The sequence below is a fragment of the Macaca nemestrina genome, chromosome 1 (assembly GCF_043159975.1).
Source record: "Macaca nemestrina isolate mMacNem1 chromosome 1, mMacNem.hap1, whole genome shotgun sequence".
NCBI lineage: Eukaryota > Metazoa > Chordata > Mammalia > Primates > Cercopithecidae > Macaca > Macaca nemestrina.
The window spans coordinates 198,777,823-198,799,523 of record NC_092125.1 but is presented as its reverse complement, the minus strand read 5'-3'; the positions used below and the strand labels follow the sequence as shown (position 1 = coordinate 198,799,523).

Genomic DNA, 21,701 nt, shown 5'->3' with positions numbered 1-21,701 from the left:
CAGAATGATATACAGTGAAGTTTTCTTCCCTCCTTTAGAACTCATTTTCTCATCCCAGAAAGTGTTATCTTTTCCTTAAATATCCCTCTAGAGATATTTTTCCTAAGTGGTATTGTACAGTGTATACTGTTTTTAGCTTGTCTTCTCTGTGTAACATATTTTTGAGATTGTCCCATGTCGTTACATGAAGAGTTTCTTGATTCTTGGTCTATAACTGCAGATGTTATTGTATGAATGTACCATAATATATCTGAGCAGTCCCTGCTGACAGACATGTTTTTTCCTAACCTTTTGCTAGTATAAATAATGATTCATTTTTTAACCTTTTATATAGGTCATATTGCACTCGAGTGAGTTACTGTAAGCTGGAAATCTAAAGTTAGAATTATTAGGTTAAGATATGTGCATTTTTACTTTTGATAGATATTGGCAAGTTGCCATCTATAAGTATTGTGCCAATTTACAGTCCCACCCACAATGCATGAGAGTGCCTATTAAATTTTTATAAGTGTTATCAAATGTTTTGATCTTTCCCAATCTCTTACTTTAAAAATGGCATTTTAATCTCAGTAGAATTTTGTATATTAAGAATAAGGTTGGGGACTGGGCATGGTGGTTCACACCTATAATCTCAGCTCTTTGAGGGCCTACGCAGGAAGGAAGATCACTTGAGACCATGAGTTCAAGATCAGTTTGGCAACATAGTAAGACCCCAAAACTACAATTTTTTTTTTTTTTTTAATTAGCAAAGTGTGGTGGTGCATACCTGAAGTCCCAGCTACTTGGGAGGCTGAAGCAGGAAGATTGCTTAAGCCCAGAAATTTGAGGCTGCAGTGAACCATGATTGCACTACTATGCTCCAGAGCCTAGGCAACAGAGTGAGACCTTATCTCTTTAAAACAAACAAGAGCCGGGCGCAGTGGCTCACGCCTGCAATCCTAGCACTTTGGGAGGCTGAGGCGGGCGGATCACGAGGTCAGGAGATCGAGACCATCCTGGCTAACACGGTGAAACCCTGTCTCTACTAAAAATACAAAAAATTAGCCGGGCGTGGTGGTGCGCGCCTGTAGTCCCAGCTACTCGGAGGCTGAGGCAGGAGAATGGCGTGAACCCGGGAGGCGGAGCTTGCAGTGAGCCGAGATGGCGCCGCTGCACTCCAGCCTGGGCGACAAAGCGAGACTCTGTCTCAAAAACAATAAAAATAAAAATAAAAATAAATAAAAAAAACAAGAATAAAATTAGGTATCTATTTGTTTGAGCCATTTGTATTTCCTTTTTTGTAAACTGTCCTGTTTAAATGTTAAAGTCATTGCTGTGTTTTTGGTTTATACATCTCAGCTGTATGACACAATAAATTACTAAGCCACGTTATGAAAATATAACTATATTTAAGTAACCTCAAAAGAAAAGACTATTTATACTAGAGAAGAGGGTTTTTTTTGAGACAGTTTTGCTCTTGTTGCCCAGGCTGGAGTGCAGTGGTGTGATCTCGGCTCACTGCAACCACTGCCTCCCAGGTTCAAGCGATTCTCCTGCCTCAGCTTCCCAAGTAGCTGGGATGACAGGCGCATACCACTATGCCCAACTAATTTTTGTATTTTTAGTAGAGATGGGGTTTCATCATGTTGGCCAGACTGGTCTTGAACTCCTGACCTCAGGTGATCCGCCCGCCTGGGCCTCGCAAAGTGCTGGAATTATGGCATGAGACACCATGCCTGGCCAGAAAAGTTTGAATAACAAAGAAAATGTTTTATTCAAAGATTTGAAAGAATCAAATGGTGTATATATCTAGGCCTGGAATTTTTTTTTAAAGACTATTTCTCTGGCACTTTTCTCCAGCTGTTTCTCCTTTACCCTCTCATCAATTTTGAAAACTTATACTTTTTCTAGGAGAACATCCATTTCATTGAGGCTTTCTTTCAAATGCATTTGCCTAGAGTTGTAGAAAAAATTCTCTTAGTATCTTCTATATACCTGTTTTACTTTCTTTCTTTTCTTTTCTTTTTTTTTAAAGATGGAGTCTCCCTCTGTTGCCCAGGCTGGAGTGTGTAAGGTGGCGCAATATCAGCTCACTGCAACCTCCACCTCCCGGGTTCAAACGATTCTCCTGCCTCAGCCTCCAAGTAAATGGGATTACAGGTGCCCATCACCACACTTGGCTCATTTTTTTGTATTTTTAGTAGAGATGGGGTTTCACCATGTTGGCCAGGCTGGTCTCGAACTCCTGACCTCAAGTGATCCACCCACCTTAGCCTCCCAAAGTGCTGGGATTACAGGCATAAGCCACCATGCCCAGCCCTAATTAACTGATTTCCACCTTAAGAAAGAGAAAACAGGCCTGGCGCAGTGGCTCACACCTGTAATCACAGCACTTTGGGAGGCCGAGGCAGGCGGATCACTTGAGGTTGGGAGTTCGAGCCCAGCCTGACCAACATGGAGAAACCCCCGTCTCTACTAAAAATACAAAATTAGCCAGGCGTGATGGCACATGCCTGTAATCCCAGCTACTCCGGAGGCTGAGGCAGGAGAACAGCTTAAACCCCGGAGACTGTGGTTGTGGTGAGCCGAGATCGTGCCATTGCACTCCAGCCTGGGCGACAAAAGCGAAATTCTCAAAAAAAGGTAAAAATAAATAAAATAGGCTGGGCATGGTGGCTCATGCCTGTAATCCCAACACTGGGAGGCCAAGGCAGGCGGATCACGAAGTCAAGAGTTCAAGACCAGCCTGGCCAACATAGTGAAACCCCATCTCTATTAAAAATACAAAAAAAAATGAGCCGGGCATGGTGGTGGGTGCCTGTAATTCCAGCTACTCAGGAGACTGAGGCAGGAGAATCAGTTGAACCCAGGAGGCAGAGGTTGCAGTGAGCCAAGATCGCGCCATTGCACTCCAGCCTGGGCAATGAGTGAAACTCTGTCTCAAAAAAAAAAGAAAAGAAAATAGAAGACAGTTAACTCTAGTATTGAATGCTTATTGCATATATTTTCAGTCTTTTAATGGAAGTGCTTTAGACTATGAACTTTCCTCTAAAGTCACCTTGGTCAACCATGTGTGTTTTTCATCATTTTCCAGCTGTTTTTAGTTGTAGTTTCTACCTTGTCATAAAATCAAGAGGTTGGTGTTCTTATTTTCATTTTCAAGTGTTTTCTACTCTTTGTAGTCTATTATAAAGCCAATAATGTAAAAAAATGAACTTAAGTATAACAGCTATCTTTGTTGAATGCCTATTAGCCTATTAAGTAACCTAGTACTTCCCTCAGTGTTTTACATATATTATTTCATTTAGTTCTCACAACAACCTATTATTTTACAGAGGAAACTTAAAAAAAAACAGACATTATAGATTACACAACTAATACGGGGGAAACTAGGATTTGTACCCAGGTAGCCTGACTCCAAAGCCCATCCTATCAATCACCATGCTGTACTACCTCTTAGACAACCATTATCACTTATAAATATTCCTAAATAAAAGATTACCAGAAGTCCATTAAAAAATAGATGGCTGGGCATGGTGGCTCACACCTGTCATCCCAATATTTTGGGAGGCCAAGGCGGGTGGATCACCTGAAGCCATGAGTTCAAGACCAGTCTGACCAATATGGTGAGACCCCATCTCTACTAAAAATACAAAAAAATGAGCCAGGCGTGGTGGTGCACACCTGTATTCCCAGCTACTTGGTAGGCTGAGACAGGCGAACTGCTTGAACCTGACAGGCAGAGGTTGCAGTGAGCCACGATTGCACCATTGCACTCCAGCCTAGGTGACAGAGCGAGACTCTGGCGCAGAAAAAAATTTAAAAAAAAGTAGATGTCAGAAATAGTTGTGTCATTTGTTAATCTCCCCAAATCCCTTCATAAAAACAGCAACTAGGAGACTTAAAGCAGAAATCTATGCACGGCATCTACTGCTAATCTTTGTGACAAGGTATCCACAATTCCAAAATATGATCAGATAGTGACAAACTCAAAAGCAGCTATAAGATCTGCTTGGGACATCTGTGTAGAAAGCCATGGAGGAAAGGCAGTGGGACATCTGATGGCCTTAAGAATAGGAGAGCCCCCAAGTCAACATGTTTTCACTGGAAAGCATGGTAGGCCAAAAAAAAAATTTAAAAAATTGGAACCAGGTGTGGTAGCTCATGCCTGTAATCCCAGCTCTTTGGGAGGCAGAGGCAGGTGGATCACCTGAGGTCAGGAGTTCGAGACCAGCCAGGCCAACATGGTGAAACCCCATCTCTACTAATACAAAAATGAGCCAGAGGTGGTGGTGGCAGGCGCGTGTAATCCGAGTTACTCAGGAGGCTGAGGCAGGAGAATCTCTCGAACCCAGGAGGTGGAGGTTGCAGTGAGCCGAGATCCTGCCACTGCACTCCAGCCTGGGCAACAGAACGAACGAGACTTCCATCTCAAAAAAAAAAAAAAAAAATCTAGCAACAGCTGAAACACGGAAAGTTTCTATTGACTCCAATTTGCCCGTGAGTTTGGGGACAGTGCTAAGTTCTTTTTTTTTTTTTTTTTTTTTTTTTTTTTGAGACGGAGTCTTGCTCTGTCGCCCAGGCTGGAGTGCAGTGGCCGGATCTCAGCTCACTGCAAGCTCCGCCTCCCGGGTTTACGCCATTCTCCTGCCTCAGCCTCCCGAGTAGCTGGGACTACAGGCGCCCGCCACCTCGCCCGGCTAGTTTTTTGTGTTTTTTGTATTTTTTTTAGTAGAGACGGGGTTTCACCATGTTAGCCAGGATGGTCTCGATCTCCTGACCTCGTGATCCGCCCGTCTCGGCCTCCCAAAGGGCTGGGATTACAGACTTGAGCCACCGCGCCCGGCCGACAGTGCTAAGTTCTGAAGATGTTGTAGTGGTCTAGGTTCTCATGAAGTCTTGAAACTAACAAATTTGAGCTTCATTCCAAAACAAAACTCCTCTGAGGTTGTAGACTCCAAATTGAGCAGGACAGTGACAGTAAGAGGTAAAGGAAAGAAAAGGTACAGACAGAAGTGAGAGAGAAGCAGAGGAAACATCTCAAAGTATTAGGCTATTTTAGTCACTTTGTGAAAATAATGGAACTTCATGAGCCTTGAGGCTAGAAAAGCTATTCTGGCCCGTCTCTCCCAATAAGTACAGGAAAATGCATTTCACATGAAAGTAAGCAACAAAAAAGGATTATGAAATATAATACAAAATTGCATAGAAAACAGCAAAGTAAATCCCTACCAAACAGGTGAAAATTAACATGATGTTTCGAAACAAGCTAAAAGAGCCTGGGCAACATAGTGAGACCCCGTCTCTGCAAAAAATAAAAAAAGTAGCTGGACATGGTGGCTCACACCTGCAGTCCCAGCTACTTGGGAGACAAAAGTGGGAGGACTGCCTGAGCCCAGGAGGTCGAGGCTGTAGTAAGCTGTGACTGTACCACTGCACTGCAGCCTGGATGACAGAGTAAGACACTGTCTCAATAAATAAATATTTAAAAAATAGGGGGCGGGGGCGATGGCCCCGGTCTGAAGCTAGCAGCCGCCACCGCCAACAACAACAACGTGTAGGGAGTAGCGGCGGCCGGAGACTGAGCAGGGGCCAGAGTTGCGGCTAGCGTGGGGCCTGCGCGTATGAGTGGCCGAGAGTTGCCCCTGCCGGAGACCTCAAACTCCAGGCGGAAGCGTTATTGGTGGGCTGAGCAGCCGTCGCCCGCGGCGCGGCGCCCCCCAGGCCCAGACCGCGGGGCGAAGGTCTAGCAGGCGCGGGACTGGCTTCTCTCAGAGCGAGCCCTTAGAGCCCGGCTCGAGATCTTCCTCGGCCTCGGGCCCCCTTCACTTTCAGGCCAGAGGCAGAGAACGGTGATCATCACACACCCCGTCCGGCTTCCTGGCCTGGGCATTTTCTCCGCGGCCAAGCAGTGTTGGGGTTGTAGCCGCTGGGAGCTCCCTCCTGCCGCCACCTCTCCTGCTAGGAAGGGACTGACGCGTTCCCACCTTCTTGCTCTACACCTCCCCACTCTTCCCACTCAAGAATAAGTTTCTCTTCCCTCTCCATTGAAAACTCTGCCCCGGAGGTCCAAAACATCTATTTTGTGTGCCCTTCCCCAGCTCTTGGAGCAGCACCCTTAGAAGTATTGCCTACTTATCAGGGTTGAGAACCCTTCATTTTTGACTTGGCTTTTTTCCCGGCTTTGGGAGATAAAGGTCCCTTTCCACCCTCTTTACTAACGCTCTGCGCCCAAGGCCTTATCCTTTGGGGTCATCAGCTCCTTGGCCATTTCTATGTGTCTTCCCCCATCCAGCTTCCTCTGGGCTTCAATCTCCAGTCCCTGGCGGATCCGGTCAGTCCCACCCCTAGGTGGGAGTGACCAGGGGCCTCTGGCCCAGGATCCCCAACCCTGGAAGGCAGCTGCCAAGGCAGGAAGAGAATGGGGCATCCGATGCGCACCTGGCAGCTCAGGAGTAGGGGCTCCACTTACCCCACACAAGAAAATGAAAATGCCCAAAGAGCTCAATGCATTGATTGGTTTGACTGGGGACAGCCAGAGAAAGAAGCCCAAGAAAGGTCCAAGCAGTCATCGCCCTGAGCCTCCTGACTCAGACTCTGAGTCCAGCTCCCAGGAGGAAGAGGAATTCGTTGTGGTTGGAAATGGCTCTCGCTTTGCCAAGGGAGGCTATTTAGGATGCTGCAAGATCTGTTATCTGCTCTGTGGTTCTGTCATCCTCGCTGCCTGTGTTGTGGCCTATGTTGGCTTGGTGTGGATGCAGGTTGCTCTCAAGGAGGATCTGGATGCCCTCAAGGAAAAATTTCGAACAATGGAATCTAATCAGAAAAACTCATTCCAAGAAATCCCCAAAATTAATGAAAAACTACTCAGCAAGCAAAAACAACGTGAGAAGATAGGATCTGGAGACATGAGTTTGAACAAAGTCTGAATAAACATCACAGAAATGAATAAGCAGTGCAGGGTCGGGTCATGAGTGGCCAGAGCCTATCCTGGCAGCTTAGACTGCAAAGTGGGAACCTACCCTGGACAGGACGCCATCCCATCACAGGGCTTACTCATACACACTCTCACACTCAGACTGGGACTATTTACACATGCCAACTAACCAAACATGCACAGCTTTGTGATGTGGGAGTACCCGGAGAAAACCCACGCCAACATGGGAGAACATGCAAACAGACAGTGGCCCCAGCCAGGAGTCAGATTTTTTTCTCATCAATGTTATAACCAAATGATGTTGAAAAAACATTATTCAAAGACCTTCTGTAAATAGGAAAGTTTACTTCTGTCCTAGAGCTTCATCTATGAAACTGGAAGAGATTGCACTGAAACCCTTTCCATTTCAGCATCAATATGCCTTCAAAGATGCTGGGACTGACTTATGAAGCCAGCCTGATAACAGAGGACTTCTCTGCGAGCACAGGCCCAAAAGCATGGGTGGTGGGAAAGCAGAAACTTGTGTTGTTTCCTAAGTGAGCTCAGCACTCTCTGACTGGTTTTCTAAAATTCATGTTGCACATCTCTGATGGTCTGTTCAAGTCAGAGGCATCTGTCCTAAACCAAAATAGGTGGAAAAATAAAAGTAGCCGGGCACGGTGGCTCACGCCTGTAATCCCAGCACTTTGGGAGGCCAAGGCGGGCAGATCACCCAAGGTCGGGAGTTTGAGACCAGCCTGGCCAGCATGGCGAAACCCCCGTCTCTACTAAAAATAAAAAATATTAGCCGGGTCTGGTGGCGTGCATCTGTAATCCCAGATACTCCGAAGGCTGAGGCACGAGAATCACTTGAACCCAGCAGCAGAGGTTGGCAGTGAGCCAAGATCACGCCACTGCACTCCAGCCTGGGTGACAGAACAAGACTCCATCTCAATAAAAAAAATTAATTAAAACATAAAAGTAATATTTAACCATAAAAAATAATTTTTTAAAAAAAATTGGCTATTTCTCCATCTCAAAAGAATAAAAAATTCTAATTTTCCTTTTGATTTCTCCTTTATGAGTTATTTAAATGTATATTATGTAATCTCCAAATTTGGGGGTATTTTCCAGGTATCTTGTTATTAATTTCTAATGTAATTCCATTGTAGTCAGAGAACATTCACTGGATGATTTGAATCTTTTAAAATTTATGTTTATCACCAGACTTATTTTACAGTCCAGACTGTGGTCTATCTTAGTAAATTTTTCATCTGCCCTTAAAAATAACATGTGTTCTGTTGTTGTTAGGTAGAGTAGTCTATAAATATCAATTAGGCCAGCATGGTGGCTCATGCCTATAATCCGCATGATTTTGGAGGCTAAGGCTGGAAAAATCACTTGAGGCTAGGAGTTCGAGTCCAACCTGAGCAATATAGTGAGACCCTCTCTACCAAAAGCAAACAAACAAACAAAAACAAGCTTAACTGGACATGGTGGCATGCACTTATAGTCCTAGCTACTTGGCAGTCTGAGCTGGGAGGATCATTTGAGCCCAGGAGTTTGAGGTTACAGTGAACTATAATCGTATCACTGCGCTCCAGCCTGAGTGACAGTGGAAGACTCAGTCTCTAGAAAAAAAAATTAGGCCCAGCTAATTTTTGTATTTTTAGTAGAGATGGGATTTCACCATGTTGGCCAGGCTGGTCTTGAACTCCTGACCTCAGGTGATCCACCCAGCTCGGTTTCCCAAAGTGCTGGGATTACAGGCGTGAGCCACCACACCCAGCCAAAAAAAAAGTTATAAATAAATAAATATCAGATAAGGTTGGCTGATAGTGTTGCTCAATTTTCTTATTCCTTGCTGATTTTCTCAATAATTGCATAATATTGATTATGAAGGCACACCAAATCTCCAACCTTAATTATGAACTTCTCTATTTTTCCTGCAGTTCTAGCAGTTTTGGATTTGTGTATTTTGAATCTTTTTTTTTTTTTTTTTTTTTTTTGAGACAGAGTCTCGCTCTGTCACCCAGGCTGGAGTGCAGTGGCCGGATCTCAGCTCACTACAAGCTCTGCCTCCCAAGTTTACGCCATTCTCCTGCCTCAGCCTCCCAAATAGCTGGGACTACAGGCGCCCGCCACCTCGCCCGGCTAGTTTTTTGTATTTTTAGTAGAGACGGGGTTTCACCATGTCAGCCAGGATGGTCTCGATCTCCTGACCTCGTGATCCGCCCGTCTCGGCCTCCCAAAGTGCTGGGATTACAGGCTTGAGCCACCGTGCCCGGCCTATTTTGAATCTTTATTATTAAGTGTGTAGTGTTTAGAACAGGTATGTCTTTTTGTTTGTTTTTTGAGACGGAGTCTCACTCTGTCACCAGGCTGCAGTGCAGTGGTGTGATCTCAGCTCACTGCAACCTCCGCTTCCCAGGTTCAAGCGATTCTCCTGCCTCAGCCTCCTGGGTAACTAGGATTACAATCACGAGCTACCATGCTCAGCTACTTTTTGTATTTTTAGCAGAGACAGAGATTTGCCATATTGGCCAGGCTGGTCTTGAACTCCTGACCTCAGGTTATCTGCCCACCTCAGCCTCCCAAAGTGCTAGGATTACAGGCATGAGCCACTGCAACTGGCCTGCATTTTGTTTTGAAAGATATTTTTGCTGGGTATAGAATTAGAGGTTAATAGTTTTTGGATTTTTTTTTTTTATTTCTTTCAGTACTTTAAAGGAGTTAACTACCTCTGCTTGCATTGTTTTCTTCAAGAACTTGGCTGTCATTCTTATCTTTATTCTCTACATGCTGTGTTTTTTTTCTCTGGCTGCTTTCCTATTTCTTTTTTCTTTTTTTCTTTTTTTTTTTTTTTTGAGACAGAGTTTTGCTCTTGTCGCTCAGGCTGGAGTGCAGTAGCACAATATCGGCTCACTGCAACCTCCACCTCCCAGGTTCAAGCGATTATCCTGCCTCAGCCTCCCAAGTAGCTGGGATTACAGGCACCTGCCACCACACCTGGCTAATTTTTGTATTTTTAATAGCGATGGGGGTTTTACCATGTTGGCCAGGCTGGTTTTGAACTCCTGACCTCAGGTGATCCATCTGGCTGCTTTAAAAAAAAAAAAAATGTTGCTTCCATTCACAGTATGTAAAAGAAGTGAAATGCCCTGGGGAAGTAGATGCTTCAAATCTCCCTGTCCACTAGTTCCAGGGCCTGGGAAAGTTCTTTCTTTGTTTAAATCTCAGCTCTTCCTGTTGCCTATGATATTCCTTATTGTTCTGTCCTCCAAGGAGGCTGTAAAGCAGCTCTGTATCCCCTTTTCTTTGTTTAATATAATATCCTTTCAGAGATAAAATGACAATTCCATTTCCCCCCAGACTGTTTTTGGAGACAGAGTCTTGCTTTGTCACCCAGGCTGGAGTACAGTGGTGTAATCTTGGCTTATTGCAACTTCTACTTCCCGGGCTCAAGCAATTCTCATGCCTCAGCCTCCCAAGTAGCTGGGACTGTAGGCTCATGTCACAATACCTGGCTAATTTCTGTATTTTTAGTAGAGACAGGATTTTGCCATGTTGCCCAGGTTGGTCTTGAAATCCTGACCTCAAGCGATCCACCCTGCTAGACCTCCCAAAGTGCTGGGATACAGGCATGAGCCACTGCACTTGGCCAGAAAGCTTATTTTTAAAAGGTTGCGAAGTCTCATGTCCTGTAAAGAGAAAATAGAGGAGGAAGGGAGAAAAACAACAAACAAAGAACTATCCTGGAAAATCAATATAGGCCACAATACTCTGAAGTCAGTACATTAGTAGGCAGGTATGAAAGTGGGTTATCTATGTAAATAGGTTGCTGTTATTTTCTTCTGAAATTTAAGTTGTCTAGCTTCAGTTCTCAGGGCTTTAAGAAAGCACAGCTTAGGCCAGGCGCAGTGGCTAACGTCTGTAATCCCAGCACTTTGGGAGGCTGAGGCGGGCGGATCACCTAAGGTTGGGAGTTTGAGACCAGCCTGACCAACATGGAGAAACTGCATCTCTACCAAAAATACAAAATTAGCTGGGCATGGTGGTGCATGCCTGTAATTCCAGTTACTCGGGAGGCTAAGGCAGGAGAATCACTTGAACCTGGGAGGCAGAGGTTGTGGTGAGCCGAGATCGTGCCATTGCACTGCAGCCTGGGCAACAACAGCGAAACTCTGTCTCAAAAAAAGAAAAGAAAAGAAAAGAAAGCACAGCTTAATTTTCAGTGACTCCAAATTAGGGAAAATGGAGAAGAAGAAGGAGAAAAAAATTGAAAATATTATTTTGCAGGCTCGTAGCCAAGAAAATTAGAATTCAGTCCAAACTGTAGAAAAAAATAAAAATTGGTAAACATTAGGCAAGACTAGAATCTAACAACAGGTGTAGTAAAGTTTCTGAAACACAATTATTCTCTCTCCAGTTTCAGGACTGATGTGCTTTGTTATACTTGGCCTGATTATTTGTATACACTGCAGCAAGAATAATAATTATTTTTTTCCATAGGCTTTTAAAGTGGCTTTGATGGAACTTTGTTCAATAGAAGGAATCTCAGATAAGACTTTTTTAAAGGTGAGCCCAGCCATGGATTTGTATCATCAAATACCTATGAGTTGGGTGAATTCATCTCCTCTGAGGTTCCAAGATAAACCTGGGGCTCCTGGGCCTGTCAGAAAGTGACATTCTTTACTTACCACAGGTCAGGAACCCTGTACAGGGACTGTGTAGACAAAAGTATGAGGCCAGTTTTTTCCAAGGGGCTTTTATTGGCTCCATAAGTCATGTTCAGTTCCTTAAAGGAAAGCACACCATTCCAGTCAAAGCCTTGGTAAAATATCCAGTTTCTCCAATTGTGTCCTGTTACAAATGAAAACAGATTCTTATTGCACTTATGCAAATAATTGTATTGTCATAATTTAAGAATACTCACACTTTCCAAATTCTGTAGAAATCAGGTAGAGAGAAACAAATATGCTCCAAATTTTGTTCATAGGAGTATACTTTACTCAGTTGTTAAAAGCTGTAAATAGCTTAAAAGAAAAATTTTACTGACTCTGAAAAAAAAAGAATCAGCAACGTTTTTTGTTTGGTTGGTTTTTTTTGTTTTGTTTTTGTTTTTTGGTTTCTTTTTTTGAGACGGAGTTTTGCTCTTATTGCCCAGGCTAGAGTACAGTGGTACAAGCTCAGCTCACTGCAACCTCCGCCTTCCGGTTTCAAGCGATTCTCCTGCCTCAGTCTCCCAAGTTGCTGGGATTACAAGTACCCACCACCACGCCCAGCTAATTTTTTTTAGAGATGGGGTTTCATCATGTTGGCTAGGCTGGTCTTGAACTCCTGACCTCTGTTGATCCTCCCACCTTGGACTCCCAAAGTGCTGGGATTACAGGTGTGAATCACCATGCCTGGCCAAATTATGTATTATTTAATATAACTTTAGATTCTAAATTATGACAAGTTTGTCTACAAGTATTTATCCCATTACATTTACCTTATTTTATTTTAATCATTTACCTATATTATTTGTGAAAATTGCAATTGTCATCATTTAAAGTTATGAAACTGCCATTGCAAAATTATAACTGAGACAGTGAAAAAGATCTGCCCTAACTGACTCCATCTTGCCTCTAACCTCCAACCTGTCCGTGTTCATTCCTGGGTGTCAGGCAAACTAACTTTGGGAGGAATTTAGTTTATAGTTTAGCTTTGAAGAAAAGACGAACAGTCCTTTCCCAGAGCAAACCTCCTTACTACCTATGGACTAGACTGCCTAAAGCCAAGCATTAGAAGTTATGGTCATCTTAGTAAATTCAAGATGTAGCTATTTTCATTAAACCAATATCAATGTGTTATTTATTTAAAAATACACAAGCAAAGATCATTCTGTTATGGGCTATGTTTATACTTTTGTAACCCTATGCCAAATTTTGACATCTTATAGTATTTGGCAGGGATGAGTATAAAATTGCTTGATTAATAAATGTGAACAAAAATATATGCTGGGCTGGGCGCAGTGGCTTACGCCTGTTACCCCAGCACTTTGGGAGGCCGAGGCAGGTAGATTACCTGAGGTTAGGAGTTTGAGACCAGCCTGGCCAACATGGTGAAACCCTGTCTCTACTAAAAACACAAAAATTAGTCAGGTGTGGTGGCGCACACCTGTAATCCCAACTACTCAGGAGGCTGAGCCAGGAGAATTGCTTGAGCCCGGGAGATGGAGGTTTCAGTGAGCCGAGATTATGCCACTGCACTCCAGCCTGGCCAACAGAGCGAGACTCTGTCTCAAAAAAAAAAAAAAAAAAAAAAAAAGTATGCTGGCAATCTTAAGACATTTCTGATATTACTTTACCAATAATTTTAAAGCTACCTCATTTATTAAAGATTTTACTTACGTCACGTAAACTTGAAAAACCATTTGACTAGTCTTTCCATGTTCAGATAAAGTATTTGATTTATACACTTTTGTTTTTCTTTAAGCCAATTAATAGAACTATTTTATATATTTTCAGGAGTGAAACATTGTGTACACAATACATGAATACACAGCTGTATTAGGTATGCCAATAGAAGTACATCTTGATTTATAAAAACCTTTCTTTTTGCCATCTTAAACTTTCAGATTCTTAATAACCTGTTTCACAACCCTAAGCAGCTGTCAGCTAAATAGCCTTAAATTTGCATATTCAAGGAAACAACTCAGGTGAAAATCAAATAGCAAAATGTACATCATAAGGTACAGAAAGAAAAAGTCTGGTGGTGCTAGAGGGAAATTAAAGATGGATATCAAATCAAACATAAAATTCTAGAAATCTATCATAGGATTGTATAAGGAGGTCAATTTTATTTAGATAGGGATATCTTTTAACTGGATCTCTGAGCTCTGGGCAGTGCTAGCAGTGAATCCTGGGTCTCTAAAAAGGGAGACTTGTTATGAGATTAGACCACGCGATGCTTTTAAAGTACACTCGGCGGCCGGGCGCGGTGGCTCAAGCCTGTAATCCCAGCACTTTGGGAGGCCGAGACGGGCGGATCACGAGGTCAGGAGATCGAGACCATGCTGGCTAACACCGTGAAACCCCGTCTCTACTAAAAATACAAAAAACTAGCCGGGCGAGGTGGCGGGCGCCTGTAGTCCCAGCTACTCCGGAGGCTGAGGCAGGAGAATGGCGTAAACCCGGGAGGCGGAGCTTGCAGTGAGCTGAGATCCGGCCACTGCACTCCAGCCCGGGCTACAGAGCAAGACTCCGTCTCAAAAAAAATAAAAAAATAAAAAAAAAATAAAGTACACTTAACTTTTTTTTTTTTCATTTTATTTTTATTAAGCACTACATAACACATTGCATGTTACATAATACACTGTATGACCTTCTAGCAGGGGTAGATGGCCATAACTGAGTTATTTTTTTCATCAATCAGGAAAATGCTTCCTTAATCAATGTTCTCCAAACCCTTTGACACATAGTGACGATTAACTCCAGAGATGCGCCTATCTCTTTCCATCAGATTCCAGTGATACCCAAAATGAGCAATCCTTTTTTCCTTGCCCCCGTTAGTGAACCTCTGGATGTACGCAGTAGCCAGTCCTGGAATAAACAAGCACACGCCCATGGCGGCGAGTCCGGGGAGAATCTCGAACCACATCTCTGCCCCGTTATCTAGGCCAAAACCCTACTTCTGGGTCCTTGAAAGGTGACCGGGCTTCGGCTCCCTTCCCAGTAAGCCCCGCGGCCGCCCGCGAGCGGGGTTTTTTTTTTTTTTTTTTTTTTTTAAAGATGGAGTCTCCCTCTGTTGACAGGCTGGAGTGCAGTGGCGCAATCTCAGCTTACTGAAACCTCCGCCTCCCAGGTTCAAACAATTCTCCTGCCTCAGCCTCCTGAGTAGCTGGGATTACAGGTGTCCGCCAGCACACCCAGCTAATTTTTGTGTTTTTGGTAGAGATGGGGTTTCATCATATTGGCCAGGTTGGTCTCAAACTCCTGACCCAGGTGGTCTGCCTGCCTTAGCCTCCCAAAGTGCTGGGATTACAGGCGTGAACCACTGCACCCAGCCATCACACAGACATCTTGGATGCTAGCTTTTAATTAAGCTGACTTTTAACTATTGAGTTCCTTTAAAAAAAAAATTTTAACCTCATTACCATATTTCAGCTAGGACAAATTGCTATTTTGGAAGTATAGTCATTGCTCTTTCAGTTTGGCCTGGCTAGCAAAAAGGTGTCCTTGTTATGTAAATAAACCCCTTAGTAGTCAAAATAAAAAAATCTTTCCTTTTTTTTTTTTTTTTTTTTTTTTCCTTTTGTTGGCTGTTTTTTCTCCCCCACCATACCACTTTTGTGTTGTGGGGGTGGAGGGGGAATTTAACCATTTCAGGGCCTTGTTCCCCATAATTTGGAACTTTCCTTCGGATTTGATCAAGACAGATAAAGTTGGTCAAACCCAATGGGAAAAGGACCAAAACAGCAACAAAAATGGACACAAACAACAACAACAAAAAACAGTTAAGCAAAACAAACGACCGCACAACTTACATGGATTACTGAGTGCTCTAATGGTAAGGAGAAATTAAGAGCAGCTGGTTGTTACCTTTAGACAAGACAAAACTCCAATTCATCTACTTACTTAGGGATGGATCTCAGGCTGAAGACTGCTCCCTACCATCCTAGAAGCAAGAAGAAAAAAAAAAAAAAAACTCACCTTCCCTATTGGAAGCAAGCTCAAACTCCGTAGAGGAGTTAACCTGCATTCCATCATCATGGAAGCTGGAAAACTTGCCTGCCTTGTTGGAAGCAAGTAAAACTAAAAGAAAAAAAAGGAAGTTGTACAGCAAAATAATCCTTTAGATCTCAACCAAATCTTGGGAAATCAGGGATTCTCTGGAGTGGGTGATCCAGGCCTCAGCAGGTTGTCCTATTGGTTTGAGCCATAAAGATAGATCAAGCTGGTACCAGGCACCAACAGGAGGTTTGTCAAGGTCAGGGGCACCTCCACTCAGAATCCCTTCATGGTTACCAAAACATGAACCCCGAAAATCTGAGACAGATCTCAGTTCATTTTGAAAGTTGATTTTGCCAAAGTTGAGGATGCACACCCATGACACAGACTCAGGAGGTCCTGATGACATGTGCCCAACGTGGTCAGAGCACAGCTTGGTTTTATAGATTTTAGGGAGACATGAGACAGCCATCAACATATGTAAAATGAACATTGGTTTGGTCCAGAAAGGCGGGACAACTCGAAGCAAAAGTGGGACAACTGAAAGCAAAAGCAGGACAACTCGATGTAGGGAGGGGCCTTCCAGGTCATAGGTAGATAAGAGACAAAGGGTTGCATTCCTTTGAGTTTCTGATTAGCCTCTCCAAAAGAGGCAATTAGATATGCATTTATCTCAGTGAGCAGAGGGGTGATTTTGAATAGAATGGGAGGCAGGTTTGCCCTCAGCAGCTCCCAGCTTGACTTTTCCCTTTAGCTCAGTAATTTTGGGGGCCCAAGATATTTTCCTTCCACACCCTGTTAACACTGAGCTGAGAGAGGTTCCGGCACTCACCATGATTATTCCAAATTCCCGACACCCACAAACATATGAGTTCTCTCCCAAAACTCATCACACTCTGTATACATCACAATTATAACCTTAGCACGCTGTATTGTAATTATTTGCATGTATATCTGCCCTCTAAGCTCCTTAAAGTGTTGGGGGAGCTCTTCTTTTATTGAGTGTTGTTTTTTTTTTTTAACTTGCCACTTTAACCATTTGAAGTATACAGTTCAGTGGCATTAACTACATTCACGATGTTATCCAACCATCACTTCAATCTATTTACATATTTTTTATTACCCCCAAACAGAAACTTCCCATTCATCCCTACCCTAACGTCTGATAATCTCTCGTCTTTCCGTCTCTATCGTCTATCCTAGAGATCTCATATAAGTGGAGTCATACAATATATATATATTTTTTGAGATGGAGTCCTGCTCTGTCACGGCAACCTCTGTCTCCAAGGCTCAAAAGATTCTCCTGCCTCAGCTTCCCGAGTACCTGGGATTACAGGTGTGCACCACCATGCCTGGCTAATTTTTGTATTTTTAGTAGAGACCAGATTTCACCATGTTGGCCAGGCTGGTGTCAAACTCCTGACCTCGTGATCCACCTGCCTCAGCCTCCCAAAGTGCTGGGATTACAGGCTGAGCCACTGCGCCCGGCCTATTTTCTATTATACAACTTCTTGTTCTTTGTTCTGGGATTCAGTTAACTTACATGGAAAGAGTTTGATCATTTTGTTACTAGTTTTGTCATTTGTCCAGCAGGTCTGAAGTAGTGCTCAAGCTGGGGCTAATTAGACAAAGCAAGCCCTACCTATTTTCCCAGTGCCTGGTGAATTACGAATTTTTCTAGTCTAGCTGCTGAGAACAGGCACTATTCTCAGTCCTGTATGAGTGCCAGGCACTGTTCTCCAATCCATTCTAATGGTTTTATCTCAGTTTCAGGAAGTTTCTCTCACACATGCACTGATCAGCACTCTGCTGAATATTTGAGGGAGGCCCTCTGCAGATACCTGGACGTCTGGTACAAATTTAAAGACCTTGATGTTGAAGGAGTGAAGGACATGCCATCCCAAAATATGCTGGATTGGTATATTGATTATTTCTAGCTAAAAACATTGGTGAGGACAGAGGTGGTGGCTCACGTCTGCAATCCCAACACTTTAAGGCCAGGGGTTCGAGACCAGCCTGGCCAACATGGTGAAACCTTGACTCTACAAAAAGTACAAAAATTAGCTTGGCATAGTGGTGCATACCTATAATCCCAACTGTTTGGGTGGCTGAGGCACAAGAATTGCTTGAACCTCGGGAGGTGGAGGTTGCAGTGAGCCAAGATTAAACCACTACACTCCAGCCTGGGCAACAAAGGGAGACTGTCTCAAAACAAAAACAAAACAAAATGTTAGCGAAATTGTAGTTTCGGGAAGAACTAGCTGACCTGTCCCTTCCTGCACGCAGCAAACCATAAGGATTCCTCCAGGAGGAGTACCCTCCCCATACCAGGGTGAGAAAATAGCCCTCATTATCAGAGACACACTGTGAGGCTGCCATAGACCCAAATAAACATACTCAACTAAGTAACTCTTGTCTTCTGTTAGTTTTACACCCTCCCCTACATTGCCTAGTGACTCCCCTAGAAATTTACTACCCCTCGCCAGATTTTCTTTATTCTGTCATTGCTTCTCAAGTTCATCATCCTTTGTCTAAAAAGTATAAACACAGCCGGGTGCGGTGGCTCATGCCTATAATCCCAGCACTTTGGGAGGCCAAGTCGGGAAGATCACTCGAGGTCAGGAGCTCGAGACCAACCTGGTCAACATGGTGAAACCCTGTCTCTACTTAAAATACAAAAATTAGCCAGGCGTGGTGACAGGTGCCTGTACTCCCAGCTACTTGGGAGGCTGAGGCAGGAAAATTGCATGAACCAGGAGACAGAGGTTGCAGTGAGCTAAGATCGGTCCACTGCCCTCCAGCCCAGGCAACAGAGCAAGACTCCATCTCAAAAACCAATTAAATAAATAAATAAATAAATAAATAAATAAATAAATAAATTCGCCAGGCATGGTGGTGTGTGCCTGTAGTCCCAGCTACTCAGGAGACTGAGGCAGGAGAATTGCCTGAACCCGGGAGGCGGAGGCTGCAGTGAACCAAGATCACACCACTATACTACAGCTTGGGCAGCAAAGCGAGACTTTGTCTCAAAAAAAAAAAAAAAAAAAAGAAAAATCAGCCCTGCATAGTGGCACATGCCTATACTCCCAGCTACTCGAGAGGCTGAGCCAGGAGGATCTCTCAGACCTAGGAAGTCAAGGCAGCAGTGAGCTATCTTTGCACCACTGCACGCCAACCTGGGTGATAAAGTGAAAGACCCTGTCTCTAAAAAAATAAAAAAATGTAAAAGTATCAAATTATACCGTTTAAATATATGCATTTTATTGTGTATCACGTATCCCTCAATAAATGTGGGTAGAATTAGTGACTCACAGACACTAGGAATTCTATAGAGGCTCAGATATACATTTCAGGAACAACTGACAAGTAATATAAGAACATCTATATATAGAACATCTTGTTCCATCTTCTTGTTTTTATATTCATGTTCAATTACTTTTTTTTTTTTTTGAGACGGAGTCTAGCTCTGTTGCCCAGGCTGGAGTGCAGTGGCCGGATCTCAGCTCACTGCAAGCCCCGCCTCCCGGGTTCACGCCATTCTCCTGCCTCAGCCTCCCGAGTAGCTGGGAGTACAGGCGCCCGCCACCTCGCCCGGCTAATTTTTTTTTTGTATTTTAGTAGAGACGGGGTTTCACCGTGTTAGCCAGGATGGGCTCGATCTCCTGAACTCATGATCCGCCCGTCTCGGCCTCCCAAAGTGCTGGGATTACAGGCTTGAGCCACCGCGCCCGGCCCATGTTCAATTACTTTTTAAGTCTCATTTCTTAGAGGCAGAATTCATAGATTTCTTAGGTATTTTTTCCCTAAAGGCAGAGCCTGAGACAAAGACATGGTTGGGGTTGTTTATTTGGGAGGTGACCCCAGGAAGTGGAAGTGAAGGAGTGGAGAATATGATTGAAATAAGAAAGGGGGCCGGGCGAGGTGGCTCAAGCCTGTAATCCCAGCACTTTGGGAGGCCGAGACGGGCGGATCACGAGGTCAGGAGATCGAGACCATCCTGGCTAACACAGTGAAACCCCGTCTCTACTAAAAATACAAAAACTTAGCCGGGCGAGGTGGCAGGCGCCTGTAGTCCCAGCTACTCGGGAGGCTGAGGCAGGAGAATGGCGTGAACCCGGGAGGCGGAGCTTGCAGTGAGCTGAGATCCGGCCACTGCACTCCAGCCTGGGTGACAGAGCGAGACTCCGTCTCAAAAAAAAAAAAAAAAAAAAAAAAAAAAAAAGAAATAAGAAAGGGATGGCCGGGCGCGGTGGCTCAAGCCTGTAATCCCAGCACTTTGGGAGGCCGAGACAGGCGGATCACAAGGTCAGGAGATCGAGACCATCCTGGCTAACACGGTGAAACCCGTCTCTACTAAAAAATACAAAAAAAAAGCTCTCGGCGTTCGGCTCGGAGGGGGCGAAGGTGCAACCTTCTTCGGTCGTCCCGAATCCGGGTTCATCCGACACCAGCCGCCTCCACCATGCCGCCGAAGTTCGACCCCAACGAGATCAAAGTCGTATACCTGAGGTGCACCGGAGGTGAAGTCGGTGCCACTTCTGCGCTGGCCCCCAAGATCGGCCCCCTGGGTCTGTCTCCGAAGAAGGTTGGTGATGACATTGCCAAGGCAACGGGTGACTGGAAGGGCCTGAGGATTACAGTGAAACTGACCATTCAGAACAGACAGGCCCAGATTGAGGTGGTGCCTTCTGCCTCTGCCCTGATCATCAAAGCCCTCAAGGAACCACCAAGAGACAGAAAGAAACAGAAAAACATTAAACACAGTGGGAATATCACTTTTGATGAGATCATCAACATTGCTCGACAGATGCGGCACCGATCCTTAGCCAGAGAACTCTCTGGAACCATTAAAGAGATCCTGGGGACTGCCCAGTCTGTGGGCTGTAATGTTGATGGCCGCCACCCTCATGACATCATAGATGACATCAACAGTGGTGCTGTGGAATGCCCAGCCAGTTAAGCACAAAGGAAAGTATTTCAATAAAGGATCATTTGACAACTGGTGAAAAAAAAAAAAAAAAAAAAAAACAAAAAAAAACAACTAGCCGGGCGAGGTGGCGGGGCCGTAGTACCAGCTACGCGGGAGGCTGAGGCAGGAGAATGGCGTAAACCCGGGAGGCGGAGCTTGCAGTGAGCTGAGATCCCGCCACTGCACTCCAGCCTGGGCGACAGAGCGAGACTCCGTCTCAAAAAAAAAAAAAAAGGAAAAGAAATAAGAAAGGGGAAAAAAATCCAATAAAGGGTGTTACTAAAGTGGTCACCATGCAAAGAACAACTGGGGCTCAATCTTACTGGGACTCTCTAAGGAACCATGTAGACAGTACTTTGGACCGTCCTACTGAAGAGCAGGGAGGTTGGGGCATTTATCCACCAATTCTAACTGAGAATTCCCCTGGGATATTAATTCCCCCACACTTACAGGTTGTGCCTCCAAATGGCAAGCAGTACCCCCGAAGCAGGAAAAGAGATGCCCCCATAGCCCTTGTTTGATGTGGGATGATGATAAGTACGGGAGAATTTCCATACAGAGATCAAAGCTGCACTCAAGTGAGCCTCTTAAGTGGATGAAGCAAGACTATAAAAGTGATTAAAAGCACAGGTTCTGGAGTCATTCAACCCTAATTCAAATCTCAGTTCCATCATTTTGTACTTTGAGCCTAAGCAACTTTTTTTTTTTTTTTTTTTTTTTTTTTTTTGAGATGGAGTCTCACTCTTTCTCCAGGTTGGAGTGTAGTGGTGCAATCTCGGTTCGCTGCAACCTCTGTCTCCCGGGTTCAAGCGATTCTCGTGCCTCAGCCCCCCCGAGTAGCTGGGACTACAGGCGCCCACCATTACACTAGCTAATTTTTGTATTTTCAGTAGAGAGGGGGTTTCGCCATGTTGGCCAGGCTGGTCTCGAACTCCTGACCTCAGGTGATCCACCTGCCTCAGCCTCCCAAAGTGCTGGGATTGCAGACATGAGCCACTGTGCCCGACTGCAACAATAATTTAGATAATGCATATCAAGTGCTTAGCACAGTATTTGCCACATGGTAACAATCAACTCAATTATGTATTTTATTCATCAGAGAAGATTCCAGATAACTTTACCT

The 21,701-nt window shown here is 44.3% G+C and overlaps 3 protein-coding genes across 3 annotated transcripts in view; 2 read left to right on the top strand and 1 right to left on the bottom strand.

Moving 5' to 3' along the window:
* Nucleotides 1-4,256, top strand: part of LOC105494694 (zinc finger MYM-type containing 1) — a 42,789-nt gene extending 38,533 nt beyond the window's left edge. Inside the window, exon 11 of the mRNA XM_071096241.1 lies at nt 747-4,256. Coding sequence (XP_070952342.1) covers nt 747-826 — 80 coding nt within the window. The 3' untranslated portion in view covers nt 827-4,256. The remainder of the gene's footprint in view (nt 1-746) is intronic.
* Nucleotides 4,257-14,191: 9,935 nt separating this feature from the next.
* On the bottom strand, nt 14,192-14,637 carry LOC112428998 (NADH dehydrogenase [ubiquinone] 1 alpha subcomplex subunit 1). Its single transcript, XM_071096280.1, has one exon. It carries the CDS (start codon nt 14,537-14,539, stop codon nt 14,327-14,329), a length of 213 nt encoding a protein of 70 aa, XP_070952381.1. The 5' UTR covers nt 14,540-14,637; the 3' UTR covers nt 14,192-14,326.
* Nucleotides 14,638-19,987: 5,350 nt separating this feature from the next.
* On the top strand, nt 19,988-20,608 carry LOC139363278 (large ribosomal subunit protein uL11). The gene has a single exon (XM_071096270.1). It carries the CDS (start codon nt 20,072-20,074, stop codon nt 20,567-20,569), a length of 498 nt encoding a protein of 165 aa, XP_070952371.1. The 5' UTR covers nt 19,988-20,071; the 3' UTR covers nt 20,570-20,608.
* Nucleotides 20,609-21,701: the final 1,093 nt, after the last annotated feature.

Bases quoted from the DNA above. Each gene is read 5' to 3' on its own strand.
- LOC112428998 (XM_071096280.1), bottom strand. From the start codon at position 14,539: ATGTGGTTCGAGATTCTCCCCGGACTCGCCGCCATGGGCGTGTGCTTG.
- LOC139363278 (XM_071096270.1), top strand. From the start codon at position 20,072: ATGCCGCCGAAGTTCGACCCCAACGAGATCAAAGTCGTATACCTGAGG.